Genomic DNA, 20,892 nt, shown 5'->3' with positions numbered 1-20,892 from the left:
CTATATTCCAACATCTAAAAAACTTGATCAAAGACACAAGAAAACCAGGTTCTTGTCTTCCAGCCAGGACATATTCACACTTTATGCAGTAGTCATGTTTTCCATGTAAAGTACTGTTTGTCATAGAACATATAATGTGCAAAAAGGAGATGTGCATTTCAAGTTCATGAGTGTTCACAGGGAAACTGTTTGCAGTATAAAGAAGATAAATATGCGAAAGAAATAAAGGGCTGATTATCTTGTTTGACTCATTCATCATGACAAGACGTCATACAGGTCTCGGTACATAAGACCCTGGAACAGAAAAGAAGGATCCCATATCTTCTCCAGCCTCAATATTGAACAGAATCAAATATGTTTGGAATTTGTCTTGACTCTGCTCTCCAACAGATACAAGCCAACACATACTGTATCTCCTCTCCAGGTGCAAGGTAGAGACAAGAGGAAACACACGGCTTGACACTGCACTCAACAAGAGTTTTGAGCACCTACAAACACAAAGCCAAAACAAGCTTCTGTTCCTGCCCCATCCCTAGTTTTCTACTGGGCAGAACTTCCCTTTCCCTTCTCAGCTTTGAACACAGAGACGAAAAGAGTTTTACTAATGTTTCTTGGCCTTACAAGTTTCAAAGACAGATTTCAGGGAGGAAAAGAAATGGAAAAGGAAGTTGGCCACTAAAATCAGATAAAAAATTGAGTGCGTATCTGTGTGTTCAACAACTCCCTAGGAGAATTTGAATAGGGCCATCTGCACTGCTTCTTAATTTGAATCTGAGATGTCTATATATTTTTTCAAATGAAAAGTATAACATATTGCTTTTTAATAAAGCTTTCAAATAGACTTTTGTCACATAGCAGCAAAAATCCCTTTTTGGAGATCCTTTCAGTACAAGCTCCTTGGTTCAACAGTGAACAATAATGAGGACATTTCACCTTTAAGCAACCTGTACTTAGATAAGTCTTTCTCAGCCTGGGAATGATATGCATGACTGGTTGGACTACAATTGGTATCATCCCTGCCCAGCATGTTAAAACAGACACTGTAATCCAACATCTCAGGAGATCATTTAGTCAACCCTTCAGCACATCATGTAAGTGATGGATAGGAAAGTCTATTGTAGAGAGGGAAATGAGCACTCTCTTATTTTCTATTGGTATTGTGAAGATGGGCACACAACACAACAGAGTCCTCTTCAGGCAGAACATATCTCTCTCTCTTCAGCCCTATAAACTACCAATTTTATTTTATATTGGGAGCATTGTATGGTCGTGTTCTTGCAGCATTTTCTCCTTACATTTCACCTGTATCTGTGGTTGGCATCTTCTTTTCTACATGCCATAATGCCACCTATGAAATGTGCATTACCCACTGCAACATAGCCCTAAGCCATTCATTATTCATGTGTGGAGAGAAGAATTTTCTCATCCAGAGGGCCAACTTGGCTTCTCACTCCTTCACTTCTCTGGTGTTAACTGTACTGGTTTTCTTCCACTGCACCGATGACCTAGTGTAATTCAGGATGAGGCTTGTCCGTACATTTGTTCAAAGCATCACTGCCCTATCATTAGCTGTTTTCAGTCATACATATTTTCATTATATCAGATAGCATTTACTACAACAGGCATAACACAGATGAACAAGCTTAGTAGCTGGTTTATGGCAAAGCACGATCAGTAACCATGTAAGAGAGATGTTCGGAACTATTCTGTACTTCTTGTAAGGTGAATGGATTACACATGCAGCATAAAAATAATGGTTTTTAAAATAAAAAGCCACGCTGCAAATCTTCAATAAAAATTGAATGGATTTACATACCTTTATTCTTCCTAAGCTGGAAAATTTCTCCTTGTCCTCCAGGACTGCCTTCAGCACTGGTTGAGACATCCTGTTTTTTATCTTAAAGTTGGCAGAGCTGTCAAAATCAACGCCACTCACAACAGCACGGCGATATGAAGTAGACCGCAAACTACGTCTCAGTATTCCTGGGCTTTCCTTGTCACCATCTGTTGCTTCATCTCCACCAGCTACTAAAGGCATGCCAGGGGTCTCCACCATACTACGAACCTTCAGAACTCTTCTGTTTGGTTCCACATTTTGACTGTTGGCTTTGTTGGTTACTTTTATTTCAGAAGCTAAACTCTTAGGGATGATCTGCTGCTTTCCCACTTTTAAAGCAACGGGACTATTTGTGCTCAGCACCACAGGTGATGTTTCTGTAATTTCATTCTGATTTGATGGTATTCTTTGGAGAGGCAGATGCTGTTGCTCCAAGGAAGCAGATAGGCTGGCAGATGTCTGCTCTGAGTTTTTAGAAAGTTGGCTGGGTTGTAACACAAAGGCAGCAGTTGTGTTGTTATTTGGTGAATGCATGACTTCTGTAAGTGATAATCCAAGACCTGATATGCAAGCAGTTTGACCCAGCTCAGGAATCTGTGCAGTCTGATTGGAAACCCTTCCTCGGTTAACCAGATTACTGCCTGCTGAACCATTAGCTGTAAAATTTATAGACTTGTTTGGACCTATTTTCAACGCCTGAGGAGACTGTTCAGAAAGCCTTGGGGAGACAGTTTTACACTCTGAAAATTGAACCTTGCCATTTGGCAAAGAATCAAAACTGCAGCCAAAACGTTGAGGATTTCTTTGAATGGATTTGCTGTCTGGAGAAGTAATTGTTTCTGCACGCTGAGTTAAAGTGAATGTCTCTCTGTCTTCTACAGGAAAATCAGTGAAGAGGACCCCGGTGGAACTCTGGTAGGATTGGGGCCTAGGCTTGTTCTTTGCATGCAAATGGAGTTGGTGTGCAGATCTTCTCCTCCACAGTGGTGCAATGTTATTATTGGAAAAATCCACTTCATTTTGTCCATCCATTCCAATAGATAAAGTCAACTGGACATCAGGAGTGCAATCTGTCCTTTTAAGCAAGAAAAGAACAAGTAAAACACAAACCAACAGAGCCTTTCTTTTCTAAATTTTCTGCCTTGCACTAAAATCAAGGGATTAAGTAGGCTAAGGTTAGGGACAGGCTTAATCCTGGACCATACATGTTAAAATACTTTTAACATGTGTTTTACAGAAATATGTTTTAATATATTGCTTTTATAGAAATACATTTTAATGTGTGTACTTATAGTATTTTTACAATGTTTATGTGCTTAAATTATTCTGTGACCTGCTTCGAGCCAAGAGGAGAGGCAAGTAAGAAATGCAATCATCATCATCATCATCACCATCACCATCATCCGAGGAGTCCAAAGATAGAATCATAGCATCATAGAGTTGATTCCCTGTAGTGCTAATTCCCTGTAGTCAGCAGATCTGGGGAATGACGGTTACATTACTATATCTATAGAATCATAGAATTGGAAGAGACCTTATGGGCCATCCAGTCCAACCCCCTGCCAAGAAGCAGGAAAATTGCATTAAAAGCACCCCCAACAGATGACCATCCAGACTCTGTTTAAAAACCTCCAAAGAAGGAGTCTCCACCACACTCCAGGGCAGAGAGTTCCACTGCTGAACACCTCCCACAGTCAGGAAGTTCTTCCTAATGATCAGGTCCAATCTCCTTTCCTGTAGTTTGAAGCCATTGTTCTGTGTCCTAGGGTCCTTCCACACAGACATATAACCCAGAATATCAAGGCAGAAAATCCCACAATATCTGCTTTGAACTGGGTTATCTGAGTCCACACTGCTATATACACCAGCTGTGTGGAAGGGGCCCTAGTCTCCAGGGCAACAGAAAACAAGCTTGTTCCCTTCTCCCTATGACTTCCCTTCATATCTTGATACATGGCCATCATGTCTTCTCTCAGCCCTCTCTTCCGCAAATTAAACATGCCCAGCTCTTTAAGCCACTCCTCATAGGGCTTGATCTCCAGATCCTTGATCATTTTAGTCGCCCTTCTCTGGACACATTATAGAAAGCCAATATATCTGGAAGAATGTGGATTTTTTGTACAACCCCCCACCCCGCACAAATTAATAGTTGAACAACAAAGCAGATGAAAAGGTATTGTTTAAGAAAACGGGCTACTAACTTACAGACCAAGAATGCTTGCCAAGAATAATGGTGCATAAATGGTTGCTGTCATGGTGGTTTTCAGTAAAGAAATAAAGCAGGTAAAGCAGTAGTTTTCATTGGATCAAGTTCTATGTGTGACAAAGCGTATCATGCACAATGATGCTTTAACTAGTATAGAAAGATTGCTTTAGCTTTCCTACAACAATAAATTCACCATATATATATATATATATATATATATATATATATATATAAATGAGTGAGTTCCAGAAACCATAGTGAAATTACACTAATGATACAATCTACTACACCCCCTTTCTTACCATCCTCTTTAATGCACCATTGGAAAGGGGGACACCTAATAAAAAATGAAAAGAAACCAAAGTGGTTCCAGCACTCAGTATCCCTGCCACCAACCACACTTCCAACATTTTAAAAATCAGCTTTCCTCATTGCGAATCCAATATGATGCGCTGTGATGATATTGGGAACATTAAATGTGGACATAACATTAGAAAATGGGACATTACTCTCAAGTGAAGTTTGTGGCCAATGCGACTTTTTTTAAGAAAAATGAAAACTGTGCCTTATCACATATACCATAAATCTTTTCCAAACTCCTCTCTATTTCAACGCAAATGAACTTCCACATGTTACAAAAAGCAGTGTTAAGATAGCACAAGATCAGCAACCTCAGTCTTGAGCAGAAAATGAGCTTCAACCATTTTCTATCAACTTCCCTATGAGGAAACACAAATGAAGTAGAAGTCGAAGCCCCAGAGGTCAATGGTATCAGCCTATGAGCAAGTCACCAATGAGAGACTACCAATGAATACCAAGAGCTGCGGGCTATATTTAGGAGGAAAGAACTGCCCCAAACCCCTCTTGATTCTTGAATATTCTTTCCTTAAGAAGACCCAATGAAATGCATTGGGTTGCCATAAGTTGAAGTGTGGCTTGAAGGTACACTGTAAAGAGCAGGCATGGGCAAACTTCGGCCCTCCAGGTGTTTTGGACTTCAACTCCCACAATTCCTAACAGCCTCAGGCCCCTTCCTTTTCCCCCTCAGCTGCTTAAGCGTCTGGGGGAGAAAATGAAAAGGCCTGAGGCTGTTAGGAATTGCGGGAGTTGAAGCCCAAAACACCTGGAGGGCTAAAGTTTGCCCATTCCTGGTGTAGAGAATTGCTCATTGGATCCTCAGCAAGGTCATCCAATATACCCTACAGTACAAAGTCTATGCAGTAAAGTTTTGCACTGCATAAAAGACTACAAAATTTATTACAGCATGTGCTCATGTGCTGCAATAAAGCAGGTTATATCCCACTTTATTTAATGACACCTTCATACTTAGGCCAAGGTTTTCTTCTTAAGTAAGCTCTTCCTTCAAATGATGTGACCACAACAACCTGCACTTGGATTACTGCTTTTTGCCTTACTTGGGGGAGGGGTCCTATTAATTCTAATGTTGAACCCCTATGTCCAAGAATAAGCTCTTTTCAAGGTGAGAAGCATGTGCAGAATCTCAGTGTTACTAGGCTATCCCAAATAAGGCCTTAAGCCCCTTTGAGGAGAGCGTGTTTTAGTCCCTTGTTGATTTTTAAGTCCTTTAACCAGATAATGATTGGGTTATTGTGAGTTGACTGGGCTGTATTTCCATGTTCCACAAGCATTCTCTCCTGATGACTTGCCTACATCTATGGCAGGCATCCTCAGAGGTTGTGAGGTCTCTTGGAAACTAGGAAAGTGAGGTTTATATATCTGTGGAATGTCCAGGGTGGGAGAAAGAAAGAAGTCTTGTCTGCCTGAGGCAAGTATGAACGTTGCAATTGGTCACCTTGATTAGCATTGAATTGCCTTGTAGTTTCAAGGTCTGGCTGGGTGCTGCGAGGTAAACTTTTGTTGTGAGGTGATTAGCTAGCCCTGATTGTTTCTTGTCTGGAATTCCCGTTTTTGAGTGTTTTAAGCAGAGGCTGGATGGCCATCTGTTGGGGTTGCTTTGAATACGATTTTCCTGCTTCTTGGCAAGGGGTTGGATTAGAAGGCCCACGAGGTCTCTTCCAACTCTATGATTCTATGATTCTTTATTTTATGTTTTGATTTTAAAGGGTTTTTAAAATACTGGTAGCCAGATTGTGTTCATTTTCATGGTTTCCTCCTTTCTGTTGAAATTGTACACATGCTTGTGGATTTCAATGGCTTCTCTGTATAGCCTGACATTGTAGTTGTTTGAGTGGTCCAGCATTTCTGTGTTCTCAAATAATATGCTGTGTCCAGGTTGGTTCATCAAGTGTCCTGCTATGGCTGACTTTTCTGGTTGATTTAGTCTGCAGTGCCTTTCATGTTCCCTGACTCATGTTTGGGCAATGCTGCATTTCGTTGTCCCTGCGTAGACTTATCCACAACTGCAAAGTATATGGTAGACTTCAGCAGAGGTGGGAGGATCCCTCTTGCCCTTTACTGAACCTAGTACCGAAAGGCACTGCAGACTACGTCAGCCAGAGAAGCCAGCCATAACAAAGCACTTGACGAACCAACCTGGACACAGTATATTATTTGAGAACACAGAAATGCTGGACCAGTCTAATAACCACCATGTCATATTACACAAGTAAGCCACTGAAATCCACAAGCATGTAGACAATTTCAACAGGAAGGAAGAAATCATGAAAATGAACAAAATATGGCTACCAGTATTTAAAAAAACCTCTAAAATCAGGACAGTAAATAGACAGCAACACTCAAAAAGCAGGGAAATTCCAGGCAAGAATCAATCAGGGTCAGCTTACGCCTCCCAAAAAAGGATTTGCCCAGGCAGGGAGCAGCCAGTTTTTGAAGCTACGAGGCTATTCAATGCTAATCAAGGTGGCCAATTGCAACATTCAAACTTGACTCAGGCAGACAAGAGTTCTTTTTCCCATTATGGACATTACACAGATATATAAACACCCTTGCTTTATTGCAGTGCATGAGCACACACTGTAATAAATCTTGGTAGTCTTTTACGTAATTCAAAACTCTGCTGTATAGACTTTGTATTGTAAGGTATATTGGATGATCTTGCTGAGGATCCAATGAGCAATTCTCTATGCCAGGCATGGGAAACCTTTGGCCCTCCAGGTGTTTCAGACTTCAACTCCCACAATTCCTAACAGCTTCATGCCCTTTCCTTTTCACCAGACCTCACTGGATGCCTGCCATAGTTGCGGGCAAAACGTCAAGTGAGAATGCTTCTGGAACATGGTCATGAAGCCAGGAAAACTCACAGCAACCCAGTGATTCTGGCCATGAAAGCCTTTGACAATACATTGGATTGTGATTGCTTATTTTACACCAGAGTCCTTTTCCACTCTGGGTTTATGATCTGAAGCCTTGGAGAAGAAACAGGCAACCTCAATTTTTTTAAAAGGGGGAAAATGCTACCTTCTGCGCCCATCCTCCTCTTGGCTCTCTTGTTGAACATCAAGAAAACCAAAGTGCTCTTCCAGCAGTCACCAGCCGATCCCTCTCCAATGCCAAAAATACAGCTTAATGGTGTAACATTAGAAAATGTTTACCATTTCCACTATCTTGGCAGCCACCTCTCCACCAAAGTCAACATTGACACTGAAATACAACACCACCTGAGCTCTGCAAGTGCAGCATTTTTCTGAATGAAGGAGAGTGTGTTTGAGGACCAGGACATCCATATGGGCGACCAAGGTGCTTGTTTATGAAGCCATTGTCCTCCCAACCCTGCTATATGCCTGCAAAATGTGGACTGTCTACAGACATCATATGCAACTCCTGGAATGTTTCCATCAGCGCTGCCTCCGAAAAATCCTGCAAATCTCTTGGGAAGACAGGTGGACAAATGTCAGCATGCTGGAAGAAACAAAGACCACCAGCACTGAAGTGATGCTTCTCCATCATCAACTCCGCTGGACTGGCCGCATTGTCCGAATGCCTGATCACCATCTCCCAAAGCAACTCTGAACTCAAGAAGGAAAAGGATCTCTTCGATCTTCTGGAGAGGCCCTCCTTTCACCCCTTCCTCTATCACATGCACGACTTGTGGGAACGAGGGAGAGAGCCATCTCCGCAGTGCCCTCTCCCCCCCCCCCCCCCAGATCTAGAACTCGCTGCCTTGTGAAATTAGGCAAGTCCCCACCCTAGCAGCCTTTAAGAAAGATCTAAAAACTTGGCTCTTCCAATGTGCCTTCGGAGAGTGACCATACAACCCATTTTGTTTGTTTCCATCTACAGTTGTCCTCATGATGCACTTTCCCCTGTCCTTAATAAAGGCCAAACCCCACTGCTCCTCCTTCTTGGGCTCTTCCCTCACAAATACACTTTTTAATACACTTTTTTATTCCTATCTCACCCAGGATTTTAACATTTTATCTCGTGCATTTGGCCCGGCCTTTGTGTTTGATTTTATTATGTTATTTCATGTATTTTGTTGTGATGTAATTTTTCTGTTGTTTTGTGTCTAACTTTGCTGTATTATTTTTGGGGCTTGGCCTCATGTTAGCCACCCCTTTAAAGGAGATTTAAAGATGGGCTTAAAACCAACCTTAAAAACTGTGGCATAGACACTGAGAACTGGGAAGCCCTGGCCCTTGAGCATTCTAACTGGAGGTCAGCTGTGACCAGCAGTCCTGCAGAATTCAAAGAGGGACGAATGGAGGGCGAAAGAGAGAAACGTGCCATGAGGAAGGGACGTCAAGCCAACCCTGACCAGGACCACCTTCCATGTGGAAACCGATGTCCTTACTGCAGAAGAACATGCGCATCAAGAATAGGACTCCACAGCCACCTACGAACCCACCGCCAAGATACTACACTTGGAGGACCACCAACCTCGAGCTACGAGGGATCACGTAACAACAACATAGCCTCTTGGCTGCATAGCAATTCCCATGCTCAATGTATTATCGAAGGTCTTCATGGCAGGAGTCACTGGGTTGTTGTAGGTTTTCGGGTTGTATGGCCATGTTCTAGAAGCATTGTCTCCTGACGTTTTGCCTACATCTATGGCAGCCATCCTCAGAGGATATTAGGTCTGTTGGAAACTAGGAAAATTGGAGAGAATGCTTCTACAACGACTCAATTCCCATGCTCTTTCCCAACGGCATCCAAAGCCTTTTCCCTGCGCCTGCCTATTGAGCATTTCCACACCACGGCCTCCCTCCTCAGACCTTGAGGGCTCCTCCCGCGGAGAAGGTGTTTGGGGTGGGAAAGAAAGGGCTTGCGTTGCATCGCCTTCTCCCTTTGATGAACTGTTGCTACTTGTAACAAAACTTTCCAACAGAGAGGGCAAGAGAGGGCAGCATCCAGAGAGAGGGGAACTTTGTCCCGGGCAACCTTTCTTCTCTCCCGTCTTTGGCAGAGAGAGCTCGAACTCACCTCATTTCAAGCGCGCGCCCGCTTCACTCCGGGAGGAATCGGGAGGCGTCGGAAGGAGTCGGAAGGAACCCCCTCCCCTTTGCCCAAAGCTCCCACTCGCCCTCCTCGCCAAGCTTTGGTCTTTCGGGCGAGGAGGGCGTCGCAGTGGCCTTCCGTCTTTCCCAAGGCGGCTTCTGCTCCGGGACGCACCGGCCGGCCGCTCCCGCTTCCTCTGGGCCAGCCTCCCTCCTGGTGCCCCAGCCCCGCCTTCCCAGCCAGGCAGGCCAAGCCCCTCCCTCGAAGTCCTGCCCATCGGACGAAGAGAAGGGGCCAGGCCTGGACCCTTTCAATGCCCAGGTTATGGAATTTAGGCAGCTTGACAACACTTCCACTGCTCCAGGGTCGTAGTTTGGTGAGGCAATGGCATGCTTTAGCAGACCAGGCATGGGCCAACTTCGGCCCTCCCTCCAGGTGTTTTGGACTTCCAACTCCCACAATTCCTAACAGCCTACAGGCTGTTAGGAATTGTTGGAGTTGGAAGTCCAAAACACCTGGAGGGAGGGCCGAAGTTGGCCCATGCCTGGTCTGCTAAAGGTAAAAGAGTTTCCCCCTGACATAAAGTTAACTCTGGGTTTTGGTGCTCATCTCCATTTCTATGCCGAAGAGCCGGCGTTGTCCATAGACGCCTCCAAGGTCATGTGGCCTGCACGACTGCATGGAGCACCCTTACCTTCCCACTGATCTACTCACATTTGCGTGTTTCAAACTGCTAGGTTGGCAGAAGCTGGGGCTAACAGTGGGAGCTCAGCCCACTCCACAGATTCTTTTTTTTTTTTTTTGCATAATATTTATTGTGAGTTTTTCCTTTAACAATGAAAGAGGGGGAACAGTCAGGGTGACAGGAAAGTAGGAAATTGGAAGAGAGATAGGGTAATGGAGGAAGGGGAAGGGGTTTGGTTGGGGGAGTCAAAATCGAGAGGATCAAAGCACCAGTGTAAAAAAGAAAATTAAGGAGAGAGAGAAAAAAGAAAGCAAAAAGGGTATATATTAATGACTTCCAGTTTAGTCCACAGAGGTACGATCATTAAATTGTATAAGTCTTCTTATGGTCTCCTTCGTTCTATGTTCAATTTAACTCATAGTACCAAATGTTATATATTGAGTTTGATTTTTTCTCCTAGGTATTCTCTTAGTTGGTTCCAGTTTATTTGCTTTTCCTTACTCTGTTCCTTCAGTAGGTAAGAAAGTCTATCCAAGTCCATAAATTCAACTCCTCAGATTCGAACCTGTAACCTTTCAATCAACAAGTCCTCAGAAGCACTTTAACTCCTCGTTGGATTGCTCTCCCTACACTATCCTTTAAAACCCTCCTGCTTAGATACATCCAACCTCTGTTCACACCCAGTGTATATTTTAAAATTTTAATCTATTCAATCTGGCCCAGCCATAGGTTTTAAATTTTTGTGTGTTATTGCCTATTTATTTATTTATTTATTTACTATATTTGTATACTGCCCCTCTCAGCCCAAAGGTGACTCGAGTTATATTAATTGAATTGTTTTATTTGCTTACTGCTTTGTTGTTTTATTGATGTGTTGTTGGGCTTGGCCTCATGTAAACCGTCCCAAGTCCCCTTGGGGGGATGGTGGCAGGTATAAATAAAGTTTTATTGTTGTTGTTGTTGTTATTATTATTATTATTCAGCAGTTCAGCGGTTTAACCCATTGTGCCACCAGGGGCTCATGCCTGGTATAGATGCCAAAAAGTACAGGCAGTCCCCAATATAGGTTCTTAAGTTGGATTTGTATGTAAGCCAGAACAGGTACATTTTTAAAGTGTAACTAGCTTTGGATTGCACAGGGAAGGATTAACACCCCTGTGGTGTTTTTCTTGCGATCTGTACCCCTGTTCAGAAGATTTCACCTCACTTTCTGCCCCTATAAGAATTGGATATTGAAAAAAATGATGTGTGGAAGCAAGGATTGGCAAGAAAGCTTCAACTGGGGCACCTTTTCTCCATGATAACTCTCTCAGGAGTCTTTTCCTTAGGCAAGGGATCTTCAAGAGGTGGCCTTGCCACTTTTTCCCCTCTGAAATATACCCACAGTGCCTGGTATTTTTTGGAGGTCTCTCATCCAAGTACTAACTTAGTTTTGAAGATCAGATGGGATCTGGTTACTTTGGCATTTCTATACCATATTATAACATTGTACCTAAAATATCAGGAAATTTCAAGAGTGAATTTCCCTTTCTGAGGAGTAAATTTCTCTCACTTCCTGGTATCTCACCAATGTGGCCCCTTCCACACAGCTGTATAAAATTCACATTGAACTGGATTATATGGCAGTGTGGACTTAAATAATCCAGTTCAAAGCAGATATTGTGGATTGTCTGCCTTTATATTCTGGGTTATATGGCTGTGGAAGAGCCCTGTGTTGTTTTTAAGATGGATGTTTGTAACTTGGGGACTTCCTGTATAGAACACACAGGATGGCCCCCTTCCCTGGGTTTATCGGTCTTGACAGGGTTGGTGCCACTCTACGTTGTTACGCATGGTGTCAGCAACATAGACCTCTGCTGGCTTCAAGTCATGGCAATCCCATTGATTTAATGGGATTTTCTTTAGCAAGGGATATTCAAGCGGTGGCTTTGCCACTTTTTTTCCTCTGAATTATACCAACAACACCTGGTATTTGTTGGTGGCCTCCCGTCCAAGTACCAACTTAGTTTTGAAGATTAGATAGAATGTAGTGCCTTTAGAGTACTTTGTACCTAACATTGTACCTAAAATATTTTTGTACCTATAACATTGTACCTAAAATATTAGGAAAATTGAGAAACACATTGATTTCCCCCCTACCCTTGTTTTATGGTTCTTAACTGTGACGCCACCAGGAATGGTGCCACACAGTGTAGTAATGCAAGTTGTCATCCTCCTGAACCATCTCCTGAATCATTTCATGTGTTCCTTCAAATACTTCATCACTTAGTGGTTCTCAACCTGGGGGCCCCAGATGTTTTTGGCCTTCAACTCCCAGAAATCCTAACAGCTGGTAAAATGGCTGGGATTTCTAGGAATTGTAGGCCAAAAACATCTGGGGACCCCAGGCTGAGAACCACTGCATGATTAGAGGAGGAATCCACTTTAAATCCGGTTTCTGCCTCCTGCAGAATTCTGAAGTTTGTAGTTTAGTGAGGCTGTTAAAGGCTCCCCCCTAAACTACAAACCCCAGAATTCTCAGGAGGCAATATCCGGATTTAAAGTGGATTCATTCTCTAGTGTGATTAGGTCGCAAGTCATCTGTTGAGTTATGGTGATCACATGAATTTCATGAGGTTGTCATAGTCAACAGATACTCAGAGGTGGTCTGAAATACAGCAACTGGCCTTCATTGGGTATCTCCCATTCAAGTACTAACCAGGCTGGCTCTACTTAGCTTCCGAGTTTGCATGGGATCTTGTGTCTTTAGGGTACTGTACCAAACCAGAATATTGTAGCTAAAATAATAGGACATTTAGCAAAATCAGTGAGTTAATGTTTTTATATGCGCATGTGTTTTATTTTATTGTATTTTGTATTGTGCTTCATTTTAATGTTTGGTGGTGGGATATCAGAATAAAGTAATTATTATTATATGTTAAAAAAAATAAACAGCAGCAACAAAAACAACAATATGCCTGTGGTGCTTGCAGATGAAACCATATGATTTGAAGTTTTGTTGTCACAGGATGATAATAACAAGTCTGTCTGGAGCACGTGCCCATTAGATTAAAGAGTTCAAAAAGTTAATTAGCATGAAGTATTCACATATACTTATATAGTATGCAGTACAGGTAAGGTGGACTTATGAAACCTGTTTTTTTGTGCTTAAATTTAACTGCCAGCATATTTTTATATAAACAAATAAATTTCTACTGAGATATCACACACAAATGTTATGTCATTTGGTGTCACTCCCAGGGCACCATGCAGTGTAGTTTGAACCCTGTACACCTCCTAATCTGAGTTTTTGGCAGATGTAATTTAGCAGGGAAGGGACCTGCTGCTGCCTCGTACTTGGAACCAAGGCTCTGGAAAGAGAATAAAATATGAAAGGGGAAGCTTAAAAAGGGGATCTTTACTTTGTGGGGGCCAGGACTAATAGTTCATGCTCTTCCCTCCTTCACAGGCCTCAGGACTTGACAACAGTGCATCCTGAACAGGGGTGGTGCAACCCATTACGCAAAGTAAGCATTTGCAGTATAGTTGATTTTGTCCAGGGGCACTCTTGAGGTACTCTTGGGGGAAAATAGACCTTGACATATGTGAGTTGTAGTTACTGGGATGTATAGTTCACCTTCAATCAAAGAGCATTCTGAACTCCACCAGTGATGGAACTCCCTCTACGAACAGAAAATATATATCAGTGATGGGGGGGGGGGGCAAAATACTGTTTGCTTACCATTTAAAATAACCTAGGGCCGCCTCTGATCCTGAAGCATCAGGAGATCTTGAGCTGAAATGTCCCTAAAAACTAGATGAATGGGACTTGAGGCTTGGGCAATGCCATCTCACACATACCTGGAGTGGGACTTTGCAGATGTAGGTTCAAGTTCTCCCTCAATCATAACACTCACTGAGTAACCTTGGAATGTTCCTTCAGCCTCACCATTTGCACAGACTGGTTAAAAGGATAAAATGTAACTGTGGAAGTAGAGCCATGTATTGCCTTGAACTTACTGGAGAAGCGGTATCATCATTTAAATGTAATCAATAACTTTGCTCTTGTACATTCTACTTGACTCAGTAGGATTTAATTACTGTGTAAACATCCATGATAGGTTTATAACCATGAAGCCTAGTTTCAACAATCAACCAACATTTTCCCTTCAGATGAAGAATTCTTAATGAGTTGATTTGCTTTTAATTTGGTCCAGACAACGTTATCTACTTTTAGTCCATTAGACCAATCGTTTTTGTTCTTTCTTACACTCCAACGTTTTTTTCAAGCTGCGTTCTCCTCCAGCCAGGTGCTCATGTTGCCAACAGTCTAATTGTTATTCCTTTTATCCAACAACTTTTGAAGTTATCCACTAGGTGTTCATTTAATCTTTCCCTCCATGCTAGTCTTTGTCTCTCAGGGGTTCTCACAGTCTAGGTCTCCACATCCAGGCAGCTGGGTTTGCATAGTATGCAAATTATTTGCTCATTATGCAAATATTTAGGTCATAGACAAACTGACCACATATACATTCTGCCACTCTCCTACTCAGAAGCAGTTCTTTCTAATTTGCTTTACAGATAAAAGATTTCATGTTTTCAGACATTGAATAGGTATTTAATAGGTAGCTTGCTTAGGCACCTGGCAATGCTCAGGTTAGGTCTTTTGTAATGATAAATGTTAGAATTAGTCATCATTTGGTTTTGGATTTTATGAATGGTCACAGTAGAGAATGCATAAGGATGTGGGTAAACTATATAACTCGCATCACTATCTGTCATTTCTCCAAACTGCACCAATAGATCATGATGGGTATGTGTGTCAAGTTAGGTCCAGATCTCCCACTGGTGTAGTTCACAGTGCTCTCTGGATATGGTTGAACTACATCTCCCATCATTTCAGGTCCATTCCTTTCCCCCGAAACCCTACCAGCATTTAAAGCACTAAAATGTGTGCCAAGTCTGGTCAAAATCCATTCTCAGTTGAGTTCAGAGTGCTCTTGATTGTGGGTGAACTACAACTCCCAACATCCTGGGTCAATTTCCTGCAACCCTGCCAGTATTTAAATTTGGTCATAGCTGTATGTGTGCCAAGTTTGGTCCAGATCCATTGTCAGTGGGTTCAGAAAGCTCTTTGATTGTGTATGAACTACAGTTCCCAACACCCAGAGTCAGTTTTTCCCAAATCTCTCCAATATTTTCTGTTGATCATCATGGTTAATACAAACATAAATAGATGCATAGTACATACATGAAAACACAGATAAAACATACAAACACATTTTAACTTTTATGATAGATAGATAGATAGATAGATAGATAGATAGATAGATGTAGAGAGTGGACAAACTGCAACCCTTGTTTTGCGAAAGAAATTCCTCAGTCATCACCCCTTTTAGCTTTTCACACAAATCTTGTGCCTTCAACAGCTACAAGAGATTCAGGCATTCGGAATGGTATTTTTTATTGTATTTTAATTGTATGCCATTGTTTTTGTGCTTTACAACACAGAAGGTTTGATTAATTTTAATGTTTGTTTTGAATGCATTTGCCTTATTTTTAATTGGCTTGTGCCATGTTGCTGTTAGCCACCTTGAGATCCTGTAGTAGAAGAAAGGTGAGATCAAAATAAAGTACGGTAAGTAAATAAATAAATGCCTACAATATTTGTAATTCTTTGTCACATCTAAAATTAGCTAACTGTGCAATAGCCATCATTTTTTCATCATGCTTATTTGTCAGCTGCTTTTCCATGGTAAGCCATGTTCAGAATGGCTTTACAGGTGAGATATCAGTGCTAGATACAGAGAAATGATATTTCCAAATGATGCAACAACTACTACTACTGGAGATTTAAATAATAGAATAGGGTTAACCCTCTTGATGCTTAAAATCTGTACTACTTTTTAAAAATTAAAAATCCACCAATAATTCACCTGTCCTTTAGGGGTGAGAAGGGCAGGATACAAATATGGAAAATAAATAAATAAATAATACATTTTAACTTTGTGAAAGTGAAATTCAAAAAGCAGCAAACATTTCCTCCAAAGCTAAATGCTGGTTTAGTCGACCTCCACAAAAAAAGAAAAAAAGAAAAAAGGTCCACTTCCATCCCCTCTAAAGTAAGTCCCCTAACAATGATTTTTGGAACTATAGTTCAAAAAACAAACTTTACAAGATGTGAAGTATGTGCTTTTTGGCAGATGCTATTCAGTTCAGTCTTACATTTAAATTGGTATTGATTATCAGCAAAAATCAACAAAACAGACTGACAGAAGGGCACTGTCTTTGAAAAAAAAAGGGACAAATGCCAAGCAAGTCTTCATTTATTTGGCTGTTTTTCAGCCTGGTCTTTAGATGTCTAACACACAACAGGACATTGGTGTTACTGAAGCCATTGTTGCTGCCAGTGGAATTACAGCTAAAACTGGCACTGTTTGCTTCTCACAATAAGGTGTGATCAAATAGTTTTCATACAAGAGGGATGGGGAGTACTACTGTATATAATGTATACAACTAGTAAAAAATCTACTTGATTGGGTCATTATACTTTTTTATGTTAGCTCTAATTTAAAAAGCAACGATCCCGTTCTCTGATTAAAGTAGTGAAAGACAAGAGATTAATTATTCCCAGGAAAACTAAAAGAAGTACCAAGACTCTCTACCCTTTTTGAATGCTTGGGTGGGAAAATTGTAGCAGCATTTGTTGGGAGGTGCTGGCTGGCCTTAATTGTTCCCTTGTTTTTTTGAGTGTTGCTCTTTATTTACTGTCCTGATTTTAGAGTTTTTGTAATACAATCAAGGCCAGCTAACACCTCCCAACAAAGGATTTCCCCAGTCAGGAAGTAGCTAGTCTTTGGAGCTGCAAAATCATTCAATGCTAATTAAGGTGGCCAATTCCAACATTCACACTTGCCTCAAACAGACAAGAGTTCTTTTTCCCACCTTGGACATTCCACAGATATATAAACCTCACTTGCCTAGTTTCCTACAGACCTCACAACCCCTGGGGATGGTTGCCATAGATATGGATGAAACGTCAGGAGAGAATGCTTCTGGAACATGGCCGTACAGCAACTCAGTGATTCCAGCCATGAAAGCTTTCCACAACACATCTTTGGCATTGTTTTCCTTTGCTTCATCCTTTACATCCTTTGTTATATGCCCCTAAGTTTAACCCTCAACTTATCCAAAACTTCATAATTTTGCCCTCAATTTGTACATGAGGCCACCTAATAAACATGCATATGCAGTATTATCTGTAGCAATTTAAATCGAGTGATTGAAACAAGAACACCTGAGAGGAGATAAGCAGGAAACCACTTTCAGGTGTGGAAGGTGTCATATATAATTCTTCTCACACATACCTTTCCTCTAAGAGTTCATCAGGGAAACTGGAAAATAAGAATTTGTTCACCTTTCCATGATATTTCTGTACACAGTGATAATTTTAATCCATTGTCCTCACTCTTATTCCGTGTCTGGCTGCTTCTGGCTTCTCTGCATTCCAAATGAACTTTAAGGCACGTGCTGAAGAAGGAATGTGCCTTAAATCATAAGCCAAAAGGATATAAACAAGAAAAAATACTGGCAATACTTTATCCATTATATAAGCACATAAGACTGTAGCTTGAAGGATGTCACAATTTTTAATAATCTTTGGGACAGAATGTAACTTCAATGAAAAGAAAAACATATTCTAAGTAACAAACACAACAACGATCAAGCCTTCTGTTCCACACATGTTCCCCAAAAGCCTTTCACTTGCCAATTGTAGTCATTAACACATGCATAAGATTTGCCAGCTGCTTTCTCTTGTACTTTCCAGAATCCATTGGGATGATTGTTTCTCTCATAAGGGCATTTCTGTGCTAAAAAAAAAAAATAAGTGTAGCATATCTGCAGATAACACCTATGTTAAAGTGATTAAAATACTACCAAATTTGGCAACGCCAAAGTAGGATTGCTATTTTCTTTATGCTTTCTATGCTTCTAGCAATTTCAAATTCAGACATTACAGATGGTAGTACTTATGATTTCTACAGATCAAGGTTCCATTAAACGGGCAAGATGAAGCCAAGTCTGATAAACTGCCAACCCTAAGGACTTGACTGCTCATTTTAGTAACTGAAAGGACTCCTTGTTGTAAAACACCAGCTAACATGCTTCCTATTGCATAATGGACACATTCGTAGATGTCCACGTCTAACTGGATTACCATTTCTGTCATCTTTTGTAATTAGTTATGATAACTGAAGCTAACCTAAATCAAATCCCTACAACTTCTGGAAACTGCATGTCCTCCATCTCTTCTGAATGATGGTACTCACATATTATATGCCTTCAACTCATTTCTGATGATGACCCTAAAATTAACCTATCACGGGGTTTTCTTGAGATGATTTGCTCAAATCAATTTGCATTTCCTCACTCTGAGGCTGAAGAAGAAGAACTTTATTTTTCTACCCCACCTCCATCTCCCCAAAGGGACTTGGGACGATGTAGGTGGGGTAGAAGACTCTGTGATAGGTTAATTTTAGGGTGTTAAAATGTTAGAAGAGATGGAGGACATGCAGTTTCCAGAAGTTGTAGGAGTTTGATTTATGCTAGCTTCAGTTATCATAACTAATTACAAAAGATGACAGAAATGGTAATACAGTTAGACGTGGACATCTACAAATGTGTCCATTATGCAATAGGAAGCATGTTAGCTGATGTTTTACAACAAGAAGTCCTTTCAGTTACTAAAATGAGCAGTCAAGTCCTTGGGGTTGGCAGTTTATCAGACTTGGCTTCATCTTGCCCGTTTAATGGAACCTTGATCTGTAGAAAGCATAAGTACTACCATCCGTAATGTCTGAATTTGAAATTGCTAGTAGCATAAGACCTAGTAAAGAAAATAGGAATCTTACTTCGGCGTTGCCAAATTTGGTAGTATTTTTAATTGTATTCTGCCTAAGGCAGAATACAATTAAAAACAAAGCAATAACAATTGAGAGAGCATGCTTTGTCCAGTGACAGGAATTGGATTCCTTACAAATAGCCATGTATACGGTACGACCTCCATATCTGTTGGAGGTATATTCCCGAACCATGGAAATTGATAATATTAAACCCTACAGAAATTAATAACCATAGAGTTACCCTGGAGAAACTAGAAAATGAATTCCTGTCTAGCATTTTCCTAAGTCCTCTATTCTGACTCTACAGTAAATCCTCATGGAAGCACCAGTTCCCGCAAGCAGCTATTTACTTGAGTGATTGACATAGTGTTCAATGCTTGTACATAACTCCATAAAAGTTACTGTCAGAACAGCAGACAACCTTTGACTCTTAACCTGGTCCTCTGCTGCATTTCTTTTCTCCTGCTGCAGTTTGCTTATTATAAAAAGATGAGAAAAATAGGCTCCATCTTCCAAATGCCACTCAAGTAAGTGTGCAACTTCTTGCCACCTATAGCTACCAGTCTTTGGACTTGAACAGGTACCATTATGAAATGACAAATGTGGTTTTGCCACTGAGTAAACATTTGCCTGAAAAGAACACTTGTCACTTCTAGCAGTTTTCTAGCAGATCATATATATCTTGGAAAACATGCTTATGTAACATGAATATATTACATTAAGAGCATTAAAGAAATGTAATGTGTTAAGTTCCACTGTAATGGAAACAAAAAATAAATCCAGAAGCCAATAAGTTAGAATTGTTATCAGATCCTTTATTGAACTCCAGAAGTGCTCAGTTTATATTATGCTAGACTATATCTTCTTTGCATTTGATTTATATTCTCATTCTCAGCTTTCATGCAAGGAACATTCCTTCGGAATGCGTAGTACATGCCTTCTGTTTATTGCTTTTAATCTTGGCTTGCCACTTCAACTTTCCTGCCACCTAAATTCATTCTAAAATATTTAGGTCATTGTTTCTTAAACTGAACTTAAAAGGAAATAGCTAAAGAGTTCAAGCTACCCAATCCTTACTGCCAATTTCCTGTTTTCTAGGCAATGATCACTTTGCTTTCAAGTAAATGGGTGAAGAGGTAACCTTTCTTTTACTCTGAATTTAGTCCACACAGAGAGATACATAGAATACTATCCTCAAAATGTATTTGGCTACAGTTCCCATCATCCTTGATTAGCATAATGACTGAGAGCAATAGGAGTTGTTGTTCAGCATATCTAGAAAGTACCAGGTCGGGGAAGTGATCTATGAAGAACTTTCTGGTCAGGAACCAATCTTTGGCCGTAAGTGTACACATCTGAGATTTGTTTTTCTCAGAAATGTCTTGTCTGGTACCAGTGTCACAATGAAATATTTAAAACTAGCATTGAAAGATTATCAGAATGAGAATTTACCAAATTCACATTTGTATAAGAGATGTACTGCCAAATCTTATGCATGTTAAACCAAAGTTAAATTGTTCTACATTGTGTTAAGATGGGAATTACTATAGTGTGATTAGTGGCAGAGGCACACACACACACACACACACACACACACACACACCAATCACTGATATATATTTTCTGTTCGTCGTGGGAGTTCTGTGTACCATATTTGGTTCAATTCCATCATTGGTGGAGTTCAGAATGCTCTTTGGTTGTAGGTGAACTATACATCCCAGTAACTACAACTCACATATGTTAAGGTCTATTTTCCCCCAAGAGCGCCTCAAGAGCGCCCCTGGGCAAAATCAAATATACTGAAAATGCTTACTTTGCGTAATGGGTTGAGCCACCCCTGTGTAGTGGTTTGAATGTTGGACCCTGAATCTGGAGGCCAGGGCATGGATTCCTGATTAACAAT

At 40.9% G+C, this 20,892-nt stretch overlaps 1 protein-coding gene across 3 annotated transcripts in view; it reads right to left on the bottom strand.

The window, feature by feature from the left end:
* Positions 1-9,639, bottom strand: part of ARHGEF26 (Rho guanine nucleotide exchange factor 26) — an 83,265-nt gene extending 73,626 nt beyond the window's left edge. For 2 of the 3 annotated variants that reach the window (XR_009631010.2, XM_060767676.2), the window contains exons 1-2: positions 9,408-9,639; positions 1,817-2,912 (exon numbers count right to left, since the gene is read on the bottom strand). Coding sequence is in view for 2 of the 3 variants with exons in the window: in XM_060767676.2 (XP_060623659.2) it covers positions 1,817-2,912; positions 9,408-9,412 (1,101 nt within the window). In the remaining variant the exon portion in view is untranslated. The remainder of the gene's footprint in view (positions 1-1,816; positions 2,913-9,407) is intronic. The other variant, XM_060767677.2, reaches the window with a different exon arrangement.
* Positions 9,640-20,892: the final 11,253 nt, after the last annotated feature.

This window comes from Anolis sagrei, chromosome 3 (assembly GCF_037176765.1).
Source record: "Anolis sagrei isolate rAnoSag1 chromosome 3, rAnoSag1.mat, whole genome shotgun sequence".
NCBI lineage: Eukaryota > Metazoa > Chordata > Lepidosauria > Squamata > Dactyloidae > Anolis > Anolis sagrei.
This window is presented reverse-complemented; position numbering and strand designations above follow the sequence as displayed.